Raw genomic sequence first — 17444 nt, 5'->3', positions numbered from 1 at the left:
AGCTCAGTGGTACAATGCCTTACTTGGCAAGGATAAGTTCCTAAGTTCAATTCCTGGTACCAAAAAAAGAATACATGACATTGTACATGTGTACCTATATTTTTCTCCTTAGTCCAGCTGGTGACTTTGGTCACATAGTGTCTCGTGTTATCTTCCCTAGGCCTGTAGCCGAAAGCTCTACAATTGGTTGAGGGTAGCACCCTACAGACCAGATCAGCAAGTAGAAGAAGATGATGACTTTATGGATGAAAACCAAGGGAAAGGCATTCGAGTCCTAGGCATTGCTTTTTCCTCTGCCAGGTAACTGCATATCTACGACTGTGCTGCTCTGCACCGTCTCTTACCTATTATCCTTATTTCATTTTTCTCTTACTGATAGCCTGATACTGCTTATTATTACACTCTTGTTTTTGTTTGGCTGTAGAGATCACCCTGTGTTCTGTGCCCTGGTTAATGGTGAAGGAGAAGTGACAGATTTTCTCCGGCTGCCCCACTTTACCAAAAGGCGAACTGCATGGAGAGAGGAAGAACGAGAAAAGAAGGCAAGTCTCCAGGACGGGTTAGCGAATATATCACGTAATTCAGTGGGATAAGTGCTATGGTCTAAGCAGCATCCTGTGTAAAGCATTGATTATTTCTGACCCTTGGGATTAGTGATACATCCGTGACAGTAGATAGCACTAATGTTATCTGGTACAGAATTTGCTTCTGACTTAAGGCCAGTTCCTAGGCCTTGTGTGCTTTTTGATCTGCCTTTGTTGCTGCTGTTGTTACTAGCATCTGAGTCATACTGTTCTAGGAAATGAAAGCCACTGGGGCGTTTGGCCAACCTTTTCCCTGCATTAGTCTTTTAGTACCTCTTTTTCCATGAAAAGAATTTGAATTCATCTACTTTGTATATGTCTGGGGATCAAATTCTATGACCTTGTGCTTTGCAATCAAGCACTTGTGCCACTGAGCTGAATCCCCAGCCCTGTATCTGAAATTTTTTATCCCGATATTATCTCAGTTTTATTGTCAGATCCCACATTTTGAAGATAATGACAAAAGCATTTCACAATAAAAATCTTAAAATAGAGATCAGAGTATCAGAATAGTACTATCAGGCCATAGTTTATATAAATAAGACTCAAGTGTACTTAGTTGATCACGCCTAGGTTTCAACCAAAAGTATAATTATCTTAGAAAATAGTAACAGATTTATAATACTCAAGCCAAAGGCCCCAGTGTATTTTCTGTTGTTAGCCAACATACAGTGCATCATATCTAACATTGAGAGTCCTATTTAAAGAGGGACGAGACTACTCAAGCACCCACTCCACTGGGTATGTAGTTACGCATCAGGTCATCTATATGTAGCCCAGATGGATTTGGGGCACAGAAGGAAGGTATTGACTTCTTCTGTTTAGAAAATTAGTGGGACACTTGAAATTTGAGAACAGCTCAAAAAGGGGAAAGATGTATCACATTTCTTGGCTAGAGGAACATAACTTATGTTTTGTTTAGGATCTTTAGAGGAGTCTCATCAGTGAGAAGCTCCTTTGGGCCAGGATAAGAATGATAATCAGTTTCACATTGTGTACCAGACTCAGCTTTTTGGTAATACTACTGCTTCCCTTACTTTGTTATACTCAGGTGTTCAGTAGATATCACACGAGAACTGAAATAGACATCCATAGGAATTATAGAATATCCAAGTGTATATGGGATTGGAAATGAAATGATAAAGGAACTGTAGTAGGAAGTGGCATCGTTAAGGCGAAGAAAACAAGCACTTGCCATGTTGTCCTTTTCAGCATAAGAACATAAGAACATAAGAACAAAAGAACATAGAATTAGTTCTTCGTTTTGCTTGATCCAAACTAGAACTAAGCCAGGCATGGTAGTACACACCTATATTCCAGCCACTTGTAAGGCTGAGGTAGAAACATTGCAAATCTGAGCAAGATCCTAATTCAAAGTAAATTTTTGTTAAAAAGCTGCAGATGTGGCCAGGGATTTAACTTAGCGGCATAAGTGCCTGCCTTACAAGCACGTGATCATAAGTTTGATCCCCGGTACCAAAAAAAAAAGCTGCAGGTGTGACTTAGTGGGTAGAGTACTTGCCTAGTATGCACAAGGTCCTTGATCTGATCACCAGTACTGCCAGGGGAAATAAGTGAATCCTGGGAAGTTGAAGCAACAGAGACAAGTGGCTAAGTATTGGAGGGAAACAGGCTGTGGCTCACAGTAAAAGGAATTCTGTTCTTTACCTCTGACTAGTGGCTACTAGTTTCACCAAAGTCAGTTCTAATTAGTCAATCAAGTAGGCAGAAGCAGGCTCACCAACCTAACAAATAGGACTGAAGTCTTGGTGACACCTTAAATCAGATACCCTCTGAAAACTCTCCAGCTTTTGGTGTTCTCTGGTTTTATAAGAGCTCAAACTACTTAAGGAGATTGAAATCTCCCCATGCTCAGAGCCAGTTAGCTCTAATTTTCTTTCAATCCAGGCACAAGATATTGAAACGCTGAAAAAATTTCTTCTGAACAAGAAACCTCATGTGGTAACAGTTGCAGGAGAGAACAGGTAGGAGCACCAAAGCACTAGGCCAAGACTGGCCTGGAGTCACTCATCCCTTACTGTTGAGTTTGGTGTATCTCCATAACAGAATGAGTATGTGCCCAGCAAGAGTACTGATATTTCTGAGGATGTTCCTCTTTATCTTTAAAGCTCTTCCTTCCCTACCCGACTCATGCCAATCATGAGATTATCCATCCCTGAGGATATATATATCCTTTGACTACCATTCCTCATCCCTCCAGGGATGCCCAGATGTTAATTGAGGATATAAAGCGCATTGTGCATGAGCTGGACCAGGGCCAACAACTGTCTTCTATTGGAGTGGAGCTGGTTGACAACGAGTTGGCCATTCTGTATATGAACAGCAAAAAGTCAGAGGTAAATTTGAAGCCCTACCTCAGGTCCTTCCCAGGCAACTGTTGTAAACCCCAGAGTTTTAATAGGTAAACAAAGGTTACCAGGGCTTGTTACTTCATCTGTTTACTCATCCATGCAGTGGTTTTCCATGTTGCCAGTCATAGCACAGATTGGGAGCCCAAGAGATTAAAGTGTTTTGATGACAAAAGGTGTCATAATTAAAAATGGCTTCAAGCTACAGTGATTTACATTCCTTCTGGTGGCACTGAGAAAACCTTAACGCCCTTGAATGACCTTCATTGACTCCAGGCAGAGTTCCGGGATTACCCTCCAGTACTGAGACAAGCTGTCTCCCTGGCCCGGCGCATCCAAGACCCTCTGATAGAGTTTGCCCAGGTGTGCAGCTCCGATGAAGACATCCTGTGTCTCAAGTTTCACCCCTTGCAGGTGAGTAGGATGTGACAGACAGGCTAGATGAGCCGAAAAGCACAGTAACTTTATCCTTATCTGCTGTATGTTGATAGGAACATGTTGTGAAAGAAGAACTGCTCAATTCCTTATACTGTGAATTTATCAACCGAGTCAATGAGGTCGGGGTCGATGTCAACCGTGCCATTGCCCACCCTTACAGCCAGGCTTTGATCCAGTATGTCTGTGGCCTGGGACCTCGAAAAGGGACCCACCTTCTGAAGGTAGGATTGAATTGAATCAGGAAATTCAGAAATTACCATTTCATTATAAACATGTATTTTATCAGTATGATTTAACAGATTAGGAAGCCCAAAAAGTAGAGAAGTAAAAGTCACTTGTCCAGAGTCAGGCAGCTAGTAAGAGAGTCTCATTTCAGACCTTAGTGGCTAAGCTTATGTTCCCACTCCTGTACTCTAAGGCTCATTGAAAAATGGCGATTTAAAACAAAGAAGAAAGCAGGAAAGAATGTTCAACACAAAATCTCAGGACAATGACGTTTCTCAGAGGAATGTGCGTGGAGCTTCAAAGCTATTGGCAATTTTTTTCTTAAGATGAGTAATAGGGGCTGAGCATGGTGGTACAGTCCTATAATCCCCACACTTGGGGAGTCTAGGCAGGAGGTTCTCGTCTTCAAGGCCAGCTTGAATAGCATAGTCTCAAAGAAACAAAAATGATGAGTAGTGGTGACTGTGGCATGTCACATTTTTAAGCTGTACATTAACCTGTATATAGTCTTTGATAGGTATAACATCCTCATTAATGAAGTTATTTTAATGGTAGATAGTAGATAATGTGGTATTGTGTTCAATTAGATACTGAGGGGAGACAGTGTTCAACCATGGAGTCATGGAGGGTTTTATGGGGATTGGAAAGCAGGCTAGGGATATAGGACCTGGTTACTGCCTTCGCTCACTCCAGCTTTCTCCCCTAGATCCTGAAGCAGAACAACACTAGACTTGAAAGCCGGACCCAGCTGGTCACCATGTGTCACATGGGTCCCAAAGTCTTCATGAATTGTGCTGGCTTCCTCAAGATTGACACAGCCTCCCTGGGGGACAGGTGATGCCCTCTGCCTAGATGGGCCAGAAGACATTCCCTTGGGCTATAAATTTGGGGCTTCAGGGCATTAGGGATATCGAGGGTCCCGAGCCATTTAAATTTTAAAATGTTTAAAGAAAAGATAGGAACCAGGCCTGGTAGCCTGTAATCAAAGCACTTGGGAGGCTGAGGCAGGAGGATTGCTGTGAGTTCAAGGCCAGCCTAGGCTATATAATGAGTTCAAGGCCAGTCTGAACTACATAGTGAGACCCTGTCTCAAGTAAAAAAACAAATGCAAAGGTAAGGAATATATGTATTTCAAGAGCCCCTGACCTATGGAAAAGATCAGTTCAATTATTAGGGCCTTTTTCATGCGAGAAACATCAGAGAACCAATTTAGATTACAAATTAAAGAACCAAAACTAAGATTTTGTTCAGTGGACACAAGCTTCTTTTGTTTCTGTGGTTTGTTGCAGCCAGATAAGGGTGGGAATAGGACGGGCAATGGAAAGTGTGGGTATGAGAGAACATAGAAGGGGAGAGAGATTTGTTGTTTTAAGATGATGTTATTAAGAGAAAGTTCTATTCACTTGGACTTTGGACTTCACTATTGACCTCTTCCTCTCCAGAAGTTATCAACTCAGTCTTTGGAGGATCTTTTCCACGGGCACATAGCTCCTCATTCAGTAATGGAAGTCAGTGGGGAAATAGGCTTCAAGTTCTAAAACTTCATTTTCCACTCAGCTTTGCTGTAACACTCCACGAATAACATAGGTCCATGTGAGTGCACGGGCAAGATCAGCCTGGGAAGGCTTTATGGGGGAAAACAGCTGTCAGCAAATTTTCAAAGGTCTTTTCCCCCTTCTTGTTCATCCTCTCCTAAGATTCATGTAAGTTCATTATATAAAAATCAACATAAACAAATATTATACAGAAAGTGCAAGTCCCCCATAATCTCACTTCCCAGAGATAACTACCATAACAAACTTTATGTACAGTACAGTTTTTCTAAATTTTATTTTTGCTATGCATTTACTAACTACCCATTTACTACAAAAATAGGATCATACAGTTCATAGTGTTTTGCAGTGCATTTTCACGTATCAGTATATTGTGGTCATCTTCCCATGTCAGCACACATAGATCTATCTCATTCTTTTTAATCATATGGAGGTGCCCTGATTTATTTAACCAGCTCCCCATTGGTGGACATTTGGGTTCTTCCTAGAAGCTTGTTGTTCCATATCCTTTTCCTTCTCTGCTTTTCCTTCAGCACTGACTCATATATTGAAGTCCTTGATGGTTCCCGAGTCCACCCTGAGACTTACGAGTGGGCCAGGAAGATGGCAGTAGATGCCCTAGAATATGATGAGTCAGCTGAGGATGCCAATCCTGCAGGAGCCCTCGAAGAAATCTTGGAAAACCCAGAACGACTCAAGGACTTGGACCTTGATGCTTTTGCAGAAGAACTGGAGAGACAGGTTGGTGGTGACAGTGGAAGGCCTGGCACAAAAATTCATCCCAAATGTCCTGGATGGGAGGAAACTTGGACAGCAGCTGTCCAGGGAAATCCCAATACTGTTAGCACAGAAGGCTCCAGGCTCAGCCTGTGCGCTACCAGGTTTTTTGAGGACTTTTTCACAAGCTTATTAAGGAGCCAGAAAAGTCTCACATGTGACCATAATTGTGAGGAGCAGGAAGGAGTTAGAAGGATGTCAGCTCTAGAATTTCCTTCTATACCTTCTTTCCTCCTATCAGTGCAGCCTTACATTTGTTTTTCATGTGGAATTTTCATAAAGCATTTTCATTAAAGCATCTCATGGCTGACTGAAAACTTTAGTGAACTAGGCATATTAACTACACTATCCCAGCAGCCAGGAGGAGGATAGTTTTCTGCAATAGGCAAGTTAGTAAGAACTTATCTCGGGGCTGGGGATTTAGCACAGCGGCATAAGAACCTGCCTTGCAATCAGGCAGTCGTGAGTTCGATATGTGGTACCGATAAAAAAAAAAAAGAACTTATTTCAAAAATGAAAGAGCTAGAGATGTACCTCAGTGGTAGAGAAACCAGTTTCAAAAAAAAAGAAAGAAAGCCTTTAATAAATAATGGGAAGGAAGGTAAGAAGGCTTGATAGGAGCCAACTGGCCTATTACTTTCTTTGAAATCCCCCATGGGAACCATATGTGGCATTACATACCTGTTATCCCAGCACTTAGGAGGCGGAGTCAGGAGGATTGCTGTGAGTTTGAAGTCACCCTGGACTACATACTGAGTTCAAGGCCAGCTTGAACTACATAGTGAGAACCTGTGTCAAAAAAAAAAAAAAGCCAGGCTCAGTGGCACATGGCTATAATCCCAGGACTCAGGAGGTGGAGACAGGAGAATCCTGATGAGTTTGTAATCAGCCTGAGCTATAAAGTGAGTTCAAGGCTAGCCCAAATTGCATAGTGAAACCAGGTCTCAAAAAGACAAAAAAAGAGGAGCTGGGGGCTGGGGATTTAGCTCAGCGGCATAAGCGCCTGCCTTGCAAGCAGGCAGTCGTGAGTTCAATCCCTGGTACCGATAAAAAATGAAAAAGATTTTTAAAAAAAGAGGGTGGCTGGAGATAGAGGTGCTGCCACACAGCACCTACCTGGCAAGCGCAAGGTCCCACATTCAATTCCTGGTGCCAAAAAAAATAAGTAAGTGTGAGGTCTTGAACTTGATTCCCGTTCTAAAAAAAAAAAAGTCCCGGTTCTGAAAAAAAAAAAAAAAAAAAAAAACAGTCCTAGCTGGGCGTGGTGGCTCACGCCTGTAATCCCAGCACTCCGGAGGCTGAGGTGGGAAGATCCTTGCGAGTTTGAGACCAGCCTGGGCTACAAAGTGAACTCAAGGCCAGCCTAAACTGCATAGGGAGACCCCATCTCAAAAAAAAAAAGACAAAAAAATAAACAGTCCTTCATGACTCAAGTTGGGAAACAATTTATAAGAGTTTGCCTGATACACTTTTTTTTTCCAGGGCTACGGTGACAAACACATCACACTGTATGACATCCGGGCAGAACTGAGTTGTCGATACAAGGACCTCCGGACAGCATACCGCTCTCCTAATACAGAGGAGATCTTCAATATGTTAACCAAAGAAACACCAGAAACTTTCTACATTGGTTAGTTCTAGGGATGTATTTTTAGTTAGAGGAGAATGGGTTGGGGAACCCAGAATGTGATTCCAATAGAATGAGGCAGGTTTGTACTACACGTAGGGAAGACCAAAGGAACTTTAAAAAAACAATACACAGTTACGCTTCTAACCTGCTTTGGGCTCTTAATGGGTCACTCTAAAGCCCCTCATTGTCCCTTACCATCTAGTTGGGGGAAGGTGTACCTTCAGGAGGGAAAGGTGATCAGTAAAGATATGTTAAGTCGGATATTCTGTCAGGAAAGATGGTGTGAAAGAGCCCTCCCTTCAATCCTCTCAGCCTGTCCCTTTCTATCCCTGCTCTTTCAGGAAAGCTCATCATCTGCAATGTCACTGGCATTGCTCACAGGCGTCCACAGGGTGAGAGCTACGACCAGGCAATCCGGAACGATGAGACAGGGCTGTGGCAGTGCCCCTTCTGTCAGCAGGACAACTTCCCTGAACTGAGTGAGGTGTGTGCTGACGCGTCACCATGTGCAGTGGATTTCTTGGAATTGCATGCTTGGTGATCTAGAATGAAATCTGAAAGGAGTATCTTAGACCATATTTTTATCAAACAAGTATACAAAGAAAACAAGTAGAGGTCATACAGAATGCTACTGTGAAATTACTTGTATTTTCCTTTCTTCTGGCATGGTCACTCTAGCCCTTAATTCTTGTCCTGTTCTCCAAAGAGGTCACTACCAGATTAGGGAAGGAAAGACATGTTTCTTTCCTGCAGTGTAGACATAATGTTCCTGTGTATGCTTCTTAGAAGACACCTTCATGTTCCTTTCCCCTTCTGGTTTTTTGTTTTTTGAAACAGGGTCTTGCTCTGTAGTTCATGCTAGCTTTGAACTCACTGTGGAGTGTAAGCTGGCCTCAAATGCACATTGATCCTCCTGCCTTAGCTTCCTGAGTGCTGGGATTACAGATTTACACCACCACACCTGGCTTCTTTCAATTTTTGTGTTCTTCACACTGTTTAATTTCATCCCACATGCCTCTAAATGTCATCTGTCTTTTTGGTGGTCAAAAATCACTTAAGCCAGGCATAGTGGTACACACTTGTAGTTCAGGCACTCTGAAAACTGAGACAGAAGGATCATAAGGTCAGTAGTCAATATCCTATGCAATTTAGCAAGATCCTGTTTTAAAATTTAAAGAAAAGTAAAAGAGCCAGGTGTGGTTGCACACTCCTATAATCCTAGCAGTTGGAAGGCTGAAGCAGGAGGATTGTTGCAAGTTTGAGACCAGCCTGGCCTACAGGCCAGCCTGACCTGCATAGTGAAACTGTCTCAAAATACTAAATCAAACAAACTTTTCCTGGGCCTTAAGATATTAGCAGATTGTAAAAGTTCTTGTTCTCAACTTTACCCAGTAGAAAGGTGGTGGTTTTTTTCCAGAACCTAAGACAACCACGGGATTCCTGATTCACTTAGTGAACTGAGAAGGCTGAGTAGACATTTCTGTGCTCACTAGGGCAGGACAAATGGGGAAGAGCTAGCAGGATGTACATCAGATCAGCATGACACATTCAGCTAATGGCCTGTGATGCCAAATGTCAGCTGTGAGTCAAGGAACATCGTAGATGCTAAAAGTCTCTCAGCCTGTGACTGACTTTTCTGCCAGTGCCAGGTGTCTGCTTTTTTTCTGAATGTGTGATCTCTAGAATCTTAACGATCAACCTTCTTTCCTCATTCCTTCTCTAGGTCTGGAACCACTTTGACAGCGGTTCGTGCCCAGGCCAGGCAATTGGTGTCAAAACACGGTTAGACAATGGTGTCACTGGCTTCATCCCCACCAAATTCCTCAGTGACAAAGTGGTAAAGCGACCAGAGGAGCGAGTAAAGGTAGATGAATGACTGGCCTAGGATCAGAGCAGTGAGATTCTCTAACTTAGGGCTTTCCCCTCTGGAAGTTAGGCTCTGTTCCCAGTCCCTGCTGGTGGAGTTTCAGCAGAGATTTCTAACTAGTTGGGGGAGGCTGCAGTGAGCAGCATCTGAATGAGTAGCTGTCTTTGTCCACAGCCTTTCTTAAGGCAGTTTCTGCCTCTTGCCAGCCTTTGAGCGTGAGCTCTCTTCCTGTGTGGGAAGCTGCCATTTAGGAAGAGGGCAGAAGCAGGGCTTAGCATCGCATGCTGTGAAATAGAAAGGCTCTGCCTGTTCTCCCAAGACCAGGTGGCACTGTTCTAGGAGATGGATAAAAATGTGTGCCACAGCCCAAGCACAGGCCACCTCAGGGCTTGTACAGCACAGATGACAAAGCAGATGACAAAGAAGAAACATTCAAATGGTCTCTGCCTAATAGGGTTAAGAGCAGATCCCTAAGTAAATCTCTCTCTTTTCTAATTTTCTTGTGCCATGGCTACCATTACTGTACATTCACTAGACATAGCACTTGACATTGAACTTACATTGTCTTTAATCTTATAAACTAATGGGAAAAAGATTATTTTCTTTTTTCAGAGGAAGTCATGTGCTTTCAGGATCACTCACTCAGTGATACAGCCAAGGCCAGTTCTCCCAGATTCTATGCTTCTAAGTGTTATGAACCCAGGAGAGCTGTAACCATGGGAGAATTGGGGAGACACATTCCTAGTTTAGTACATGTGCTGCCAAGGTGAGCACATATACTAATAAACACATTTCTAATAGAGCTGAGGAGATTTTCAGCAGGAGAGCCATGCAAGGTAACTGAATTTTGCCACTAGTTAGACAGAAGGGCTCAAGCAAGTTGACTGAGGTACAGAAAACAGCCCTTGTTTTGCTTTTCCTCAAAAAAGGGCAGTGAGCCTTTGGTCACACCCTAGGAGCAATAATAACAATTTTATGGGAGAAGGGAAGCGTGACAGGGTAAACCCAGCAGACTAGTACGTTTTCTTGCCTAGGCTGAGAGATACCGGTGCAAGGCATCACCTGTGGTCTGCATACCAGATACATCCCCAAACAACTACTTGGCTGGTGGGCTCTGGGCAAGTCCCACCTTTCCACTTAAACTTTGGTTTTTGCATATGTGAAATAAGGCTTTGGGCTATGTAATCTTTTTTTTTTTTTTTTTTTTTTTTTATCGGTACCAGGGATCGAACTCATGACCTCACACTTGCAAGGCAGGCGTTTATGCCACTGAGCTAAATCCCCAGCCCCGGGCTACATAATTTTTGTGCCTTCCAGCTCACGTGTTCTGTGGGTCTAGGTGGGAATGACTGTTCACTGCCGCATCATGAAGATTGACATTGAGAAGTTCAGTGCAGACTTGACCTGCCGTACCTCAGACCTCATGGACAGGAACAACGAGTGGAAACTCCCCAAAGATACCTATTATGACTTTGATGCTGAAGCAGCAGACCACAAACAAGAGGAGGACATGAAGCGGAAGCAGCAGCGGACCAGTTGAGTGTAACCACTGAATCTTGGTAGTCCTGCCATTGCAGGACTCAGGCCACGGGGCGGGGGGGGGGGGGTGTGTGTTAGTTCCCCAGCAGGAGTGGGAGCTCAACTTGAAGGGGCTGAGGCAAAGAGATGTTAAAGAAAGTCGTATGTGACGTGACTATTGGGGTCACATTTGTTCACTAAGGCCTTGTGCCTTTTAAATCTCATTGTCTCAGCATCCTAGGAACCCAGTCTAACATGTCATTTACATCAGAGAATCTCAAGGAGAAGAGTTATCGTATGGCAAATCAGAAATTAAGCCCCCATCTCTCCATTTGTATGGGCTCCCAGCCCCCTCACCTGTCTGTACTTCTTTCCTGCCTTCTTTAGCATATATCAAACGAGTGATTGCACATCCATCCTTCCATAATATTAATTTCAAGCAAGCAGAAAAGATGATGGAGACCATGGACCAGGGTGACGTTATCATCCGACCAAGCAGTAAGGGAGAGAACCACCTAACCGTGACCTGGAAAGTCAGTGATGGCATCTATCAGCACGTGGATGTGCGTGAGGAGGGCAAGGAAAATGCCTTCAGCCTGGGAGCCACGCTGTGGATCAACAGTGAGGTGAGACAGACGCATGCCTACCTGCCAGCCCCGCTCCTGATTCCAGAAACGAGACCTTTCTGCCCACTCTCATTGGACATTAGTACCTTGGATACATTATATGTATTTTAGCTGTGGCAAGCAAACAAATAGATGTGATGTGGAATAAACTTTGTCCATTTTGTATATTTTTGTCCCCTTCTTGCCTGTCCAAATTTTAAAATAAATCCAGTAAGAAAAAGGAAAAAATACCTGTGTATTGTGCATACACATACATATCAAGTTTCTCATTCCTGTGTTGAGTGAAGTCTGATGACATTTCCTACTGTTTCCAAGAACCAGGAAAGAATCACAGAATTCTACTCCAGAACCAGTGTGTCTGTGTATGACTCAGTGACAAACTGAGAATGCCTGGTAGTGCAGTGCAGTTTTAGCAAGACCAGGAAGTCCACCTTTCCTGCTTTTTCTCTTCAAGGTGGATTTGATGATGAAGGGCTTAGATTTTCAGGTCTAGATGTATCACATGGAGCCTTTACCTTCTTCCCACAGGAATTTGAAGACTTGGATGAGATTGTTGCCCGCTATGTCCAGCCCATGGCATCCTTTGCCCGGGACCTTCTGAACCACAAGTATTATCAGGACTGCAGTGGTGGGGACCGCAAGGTGAGCCTGGAGCCCTCTGAGGAGGGATGACAGCTTGCAGGCTCTAAGGATGTATGTTTCCCTTCAATGTAGGGGTGATGGCAGAAGTGTATGTATAAATGCACCAGACATTGTGTACCAAGCATGCTACTGTCCCAACTTCTTTCCCTCATTCTACCCCCAGAAATTAGAGGAGCTGCTCATCAAAACTAAGAAGGAGAAGCCCACCTTCATCCCTTATTTCATCTGTGCCTGCAAGGAACTGCCCGGCAAGTTCCTCCTGGGATACCAGCCCCGGGGTAAACCCAGGTGAGAGCACTGGTGCTGAGAAGGTGCTACCACTGGGGTCTGCAGATAGCCTGGAAGGGAGCCACATGGCTCTGGTCCTGCCTGACTGCCTTTCTCCTCTTGCCTGTAATAGAGGTTGAAGTTTGAGATGGGAAAGCGGATGATAATTTAGAGGCAAAGGCAAGGGGTTTTTTGGGGGTTTTGTTTTGTCTTTTTTTACCTTTCTGAGACAGGGTCTCACTATGCTGTTTCAGGCTGGTCTTGAGCTAATCTTGTGGCCCAGGCTGATCTTGAACTTGCAATGATCCTCCTGCGTCAGCCTTCTGAGTGCTGGGATTATAGGCATGAGCCACCATATCCAGCTAAAGATTCTTACTGGCACTTTCAGTAGCACTGCATCTTACCTGTCTCCCAGAATTACCACACTCTGAGGTGCAAGACAGGGCAGCACCCTGGTCTTTCCTTCCTGTCCCATTTCACCTTCCCCAAGACTCTTAGCCAATGATTCACTGATGGTGCAGTGTACTGACTCTTATGCCCACAATGAAGGGGATGGGTCCACGGGCATTTTTCTGTCTACTGCACTCCCTCTTCTGTACATGACTTGCAGGCTGCCCTTCCCAAGGCATGCATTTACCTGTGCCTCTAGCTCATCCAGGAGCCCCAAGGAGAGTCCTGTTTCCTTAGGCTTGCCTTCTTTGTCTCTTGCACTCATCAATGGGATCACATCAACCTTGTCTGCCCAAGCCCTGCCCTGTGTCCTTCTCTTGGCTTTTGGCTAGGTCATGTGCATTTCTATTCTTAACCTGTACTGGGCACATGTGAAACACTGCTCAGACTATTAGTGGACCTAGAGGCCAGATGACAAGCCTTGCATACTGTGGGCACATCTGGAATACTGTACTCCCTCTGAGACCTCTGAGAAGCTTTTCCCTACAACGCTTCCAGAGGACAGCAGCCAAGGTCGTGTCAGGGCTGGTAACTGCCATGAGGAACAGCTGAGTAAGCTGGAGATCTCTAACCAGGAGCAGATCTGTCATGATGGCTTCATATGAAAAGGAGTGTAGACTTTTTGCACATTCTCCAAATATAGCAGAATTCACACTTGGAGAAGATTTAGGAAGCACGTTTTAGGTGGATGTGAGAACTTTGCCACATGGTATTTTCTGTTGGCTGTTGATAGCTCTTGTTGAGCACAAACCCAAGGTAGGTGTTGTGGTAAGCATTTTGTGTACACATTCTCAATCCCTACACCCATACTGTGGGTTGAAGTACTGTTAAGCTTATTTTACAAATGAAGCATAAGCCGGGTATGGTGGCGCATGCCTGTAATCCCAGAATTTGGGAGGCTGAAGAGGGAGGATCATTGTGAGTTTGAGACCAGCCTAAGCTACAAAGTGAGCTCAAGGCCAGCCTGAACTGCATAGTGAGACCCTGTCTCAAAAAGACCAAAAAAAAAAAAAGCAGCAGCAGCAGACTATAATTTAATAATTTGGTGCGTTGTCATTTAGATGGTACGTGGCAAATCTCAAACTAGAGTAAGAACCAGGTCTGAGCCCTGGTCCTCCTCTTAGCTATACTCTTTCTCTCAGAAGTATTGAATAAAGGCAGATTAACCACTTTCTAGGGGCAGAAAAACATCTTTGTAGGGGGCATTGTACTTTACTTCCCTGGTAGGTCCCCTGACGTCGTGACCTGTCTTTGCCCTTACCTGCAGATGCTGCCTTCACACTCCAGCTGTGTGGTAGCACAACCTCCTCCAGCCTGCAGTCCTTTGGCAGCCTATGTGCAGGCCCTGCACTGTACTCAGCTACACATAGCCTCACTTCACAGGGCAGCAACAGGCTCTGTCATCTCTCCTCTCCCCTGGCACCTAGTGGCTAGTTCACATGTTGAACATTTGTTCTGGCCACTCACAGCTACTCTAAGTAACATCAGTATGCTTCCTTCTAAAACCCCAGGATAGAATATGTAACGGTGACTCCAGAGGGATTCCGGTACCGTGGCCAAATCTTCCCAACTGTTAATGGACTTTTCAGATGGTTTAAGGATCACTACCAAGATCCTGTACCAGGTAAGTTTTGTTCTCCCTCAGTTTCTGGGGTGTGTTTGGAAGGACATGTACAGCCTGACCAAAGTGATCACTAGCCTTGCTAGGGTGTCCTTTTAGCTGTCTCACTCCTGCCCGTCTCCTAGCACCAGGAAGGTTCTCCATCCCCTGGGCCTGTACAGAGTTCCTTCCCACCCTTCCAAACCCTTGAACTGGAAAGCCAGAAGTAGGTTTCTGGAGGGACAAAACTAATTCCAGCCATTTCTCACAGGCATCACCCCCAGCAGCAGCAGCAGGACAAGGACTCCTGCCTCTATCAATGCTACCCCGGCCAACATAAACCTTGCAGGTGAGGCACCTAGGGCTGAGCCTGGGAGGGATAGAGCCAAGGGACTTTCACCTCTGACATGCTGATCCTCACCTTTGTGCTTACAGATCTAACTCGGGCCGTGAATGCCCTGCCCCAGAACATGACTTCGCAGATGTTCAGTGCCATTGCTGCTGTAACAGGCCAGGGTCAGAACCCTAATGCCACCCCAGCCCAGTGGGCCTCCAGCCAGTATGGCTATGGTGGCAGTGGAGGAGGCAGCAGTGCTTACCACGTATGTTGCTTGGGGAGAAGGCTCCCTGCATGGGGTAGTTAGGAACATGGGAACAGTTGTCTTTACCAGCTTACCAACTTACCAGCTTAGATATCTGGCTATGTCCACCTTGAGGTGCTTCATTTGCATAAGAAATGTGCCAACATTAAGGAAGGTCCCCAGTAGATGTTCCTTTTCTCTAGCCCATTGCATAGAGAAGAGAATAAAAGGAAGATCTGCCTTTCCAGAATCCTTTGGGATATTTAGAACCCTCCAGCCACTGGAAATCTGAAATATTCAGGACTGGTGGACTTGGGTGCCTGTGCCTTACTGCTAGCCTCCCTCTGCTGCTCAGAACCACACTGTGCTCAAAGTGTGGTCAGACAGCTGCAAAGCTCTGTGCAGGGCCCACCCTTGCAGATCACAGAAATTTGAATCAGAATCAAACAACCCCACAACCTGTCTTCACTGATGTGTCCATGCTTCTCCAGGTGTTCCCGACACCAGCCCAGCAGCCAGTGGCCACGCCACTAATGACCCCCAGCTATTCCTACACAACCCCAAGCCAACCCATCACCACACCACAGTACCACCAGCTCCAGGCCAGCACCACTCCACAGTCTGCCCAAGCCCAGCCCCAGCCCTCCTCCAGCTCCCGGCAACGGCAGCAGCAGCCAAAGTAAGTATACAGGTGGCCGCAGAGAGCAAGTTATTGGTAGGGACAGGTGTTACCATGAGGACTGGGGAGCTTAGGATAAAAAGGTGCTTTTGATCCTTTGTGAGGACTCCAGGCACTGATTTGTAGTGCAAGATCAAAAGGCCATTGTGACATTTGGCTTCTGCTCTGCCACAGCGCAGCAGGTACTCCCTATGCTTGGTCCACGAGTGACTGGTGGAAAGGCTTCCAGCAAGCCCCAGAAGACAGCTGATCTCAGAGGCCTTTCCTTCCCTCTCTCAGGTCCAACAGCCATGCAGCTATCGACTGGGGAAAGATGGCAGAGCAGTGGCTGCAAGAGAAGGAGGCAGAACGGCGGAAACAGAAGCAGCGGCTAACACCTCGGCCTTCCCCCAGCCCCATGATCGAAAGCACCCCCATGTCCATTGCTGGCGATGCCACCCCACTCCTGGATGAGATGGATCGGTAGGAGGCCTGCTTTTCAGACTCTGGTTGCCTCTGAGGCTGTGAAAGGCCTACCACTGCCTCACTCCTTGCCCCTTTTTCTGTCCATAAGTGGTGTGAAGTGGCATTCTCTTGGGTGGTCAGCCTGGATGCGTGACAGGCTGATGGCCTTGTGAGCTTGAGCTCAGTGTATGCCAGGCAGCAGTTTTCCCACTTCAGATGCTCACAGACCACCCGTCCTGGGACCAGGCTGGGAGGGAGTGTGGCAGGAAGGAGGAAGATGATGAGAGTGGAGCAGTTTTGGATTCTACTCCAAACAAGCCATTTTGAGCTTCTGCCCTCACCTGACTCTGGGCTGTGATGGGGCAACAAGCTCAGCACTTGTGTTTCCCCAGCCTTCATGGGGAGAGGGATGCTATTTATTCAGTTTGGGGCAGGAGGGAAAGTGTTTCTGAGCCTAGTGGCTATAAAAGCAGGATTGTGGGGGACATAAGAGAACAGTGCTAACCTGCCAGCCCCTGCCTGGTCATCCACCTGCTGCCACTGCGCTTCCTGCCTGTTTGAATAAACAGTGTTTCTACAGAGAATTTGCCCAAGCCTCTCTCTCACTCTTCAGCTATCTGCTCACCAGGTGGCTTTCAAAGTAGAGCTTGAAGCTCTGAGGTCCCCCCACAGTCCTTCTGATCTTTAGAAGTGAGCATTCAGAGAAAAACAGGCAGCTTGTGCTTCAGAAGTGCTTGAGGTCACCATCCTGCCCTCTTCTGAGCCGTGATCCTGTGCCAGCTTTGTTGTTTTAAGCTACTTTCTTATCTGAAAGGGAGATGATGTGCTTGCTTGGGCAGCACGTACATTAAAATTAAAAGGGAAACGGTGATACCAGCATTATCAGCCTGCATGAGGACCCCGCAGGTATGAGCTGCCCATGGCTTCATGAATATGAGCTACTGTCAACACACGCACACAGTGCCTGTTGACTGGGTTGGTGGTCTTCCCTGTGTAGTGGAGAAGGGGCTTCCCAAAGTAAATCTTGAGCCCCTGTATTAGCCACTTTTTCTTTTTGCCCAGGTGTTCCTTGGTCTCTGACAACCTCTAGTCAGGGTTTTGGCCATACACACACATTCTCTCACACTCACACGTTCACAGAGGCCTAGGGAAAGGGAGCTGGGATGTTGCAGTGGAAGCCATTTCCCATCTCCC

The 17444-nt window shown here is 45.6% G+C and overlaps 1 protein-coding gene and 1 long non-coding RNA gene across 6 annotated transcripts in view; one reads left to right on the top strand and one right to left on the bottom strand.

Annotated features, from left to right (window-relative positions):
- The window catches only part of Supt6h (SPT6 homolog, histone chaperone and transcription elongation factor), a 33807-nt gene extending 16973 nt beyond the window's left edge, over positions 1-16834 (top strand). For all 5 annotated transcript variants that reach the window (XM_013152150.2, XM_013152148.2, XM_003469725.4 and 2 more), the window contains 20 exons: positions 161-300; positions 425-542; positions 2493-2569; positions 2806-2941; positions 3230-3367; positions 3445-3612; positions 4323-4450; positions 5703-5910; positions 7429-7576; positions 7918-8060; positions 9300-9440; positions 10783-10978; positions 11349-11587; positions 12116-12229; positions 12393-12517; positions 14458-14570; positions 14818-14895; positions 14982-15148; positions 15619-15806; positions 16086-16834. In XM_013152150.2, the coding sequence (XP_013007604.1) occupies positions 161-300; positions 425-542; positions 2493-2569; positions 2806-2941; positions 3230-3367; positions 3445-3612; positions 4323-4450; positions 5703-5910; positions 7429-7576; positions 7918-8060; positions 9300-9440; positions 10783-10978; positions 11349-11587; positions 12116-12229; positions 12393-12517; positions 14458-14570; positions 14818-14895; positions 14982-15148; positions 15619-15806; positions 16086-16272 (2952 nt within the window). In that variant the 3' untranslated portion in view covers positions 16273-16834. The remainder of the gene's footprint in view (positions 1-160; positions 301-424; positions 543-2492; positions 2570-2805; positions 2942-3229; positions 3368-3444; positions 3613-4322; positions 4451-5702; positions 5911-7428; positions 7577-7917; positions 8061-9299; positions 9441-10782; positions 10979-11348; positions 11588-12115; positions 12230-12392; positions 12518-14457; positions 14571-14817; positions 14896-14981; positions 15149-15618; positions 15807-16085) is intronic.
- LOC134476509 (uncharacterized) lies at positions 5423-13283 on the bottom strand. Its single transcript, XR_010048225.1, has 3 exons — positions 13134-13283; positions 6628-6735; positions 5423-5986 (listed from the first exon to the last, which is right to left on the bottom strand). It is a non-coding gene; the product is annotated as an uncharacterized LOC134476509 (long non-coding RNA).
- Positions 16835-17444: the final 610 nt, after the last annotated feature.

The sequence above is a fragment of the Cavia porcellus genome, unplaced genomic scaffold (assembly GCF_034190915.1).
Source record: "Cavia porcellus strain 051 isolate PalLab524CR breed Dunkin Hartley unplaced genomic scaffold, mCavPor4.1 scaffold_6, whole genome shotgun sequence".
In the NCBI taxonomy this organism is placed as follows: domain Eukaryota; kingdom Metazoa; phylum Chordata; class Mammalia; order Rodentia; family Caviidae; genus Cavia; species Cavia porcellus.
This window is presented reverse-complemented; position numbering and strand designations above follow the sequence as displayed.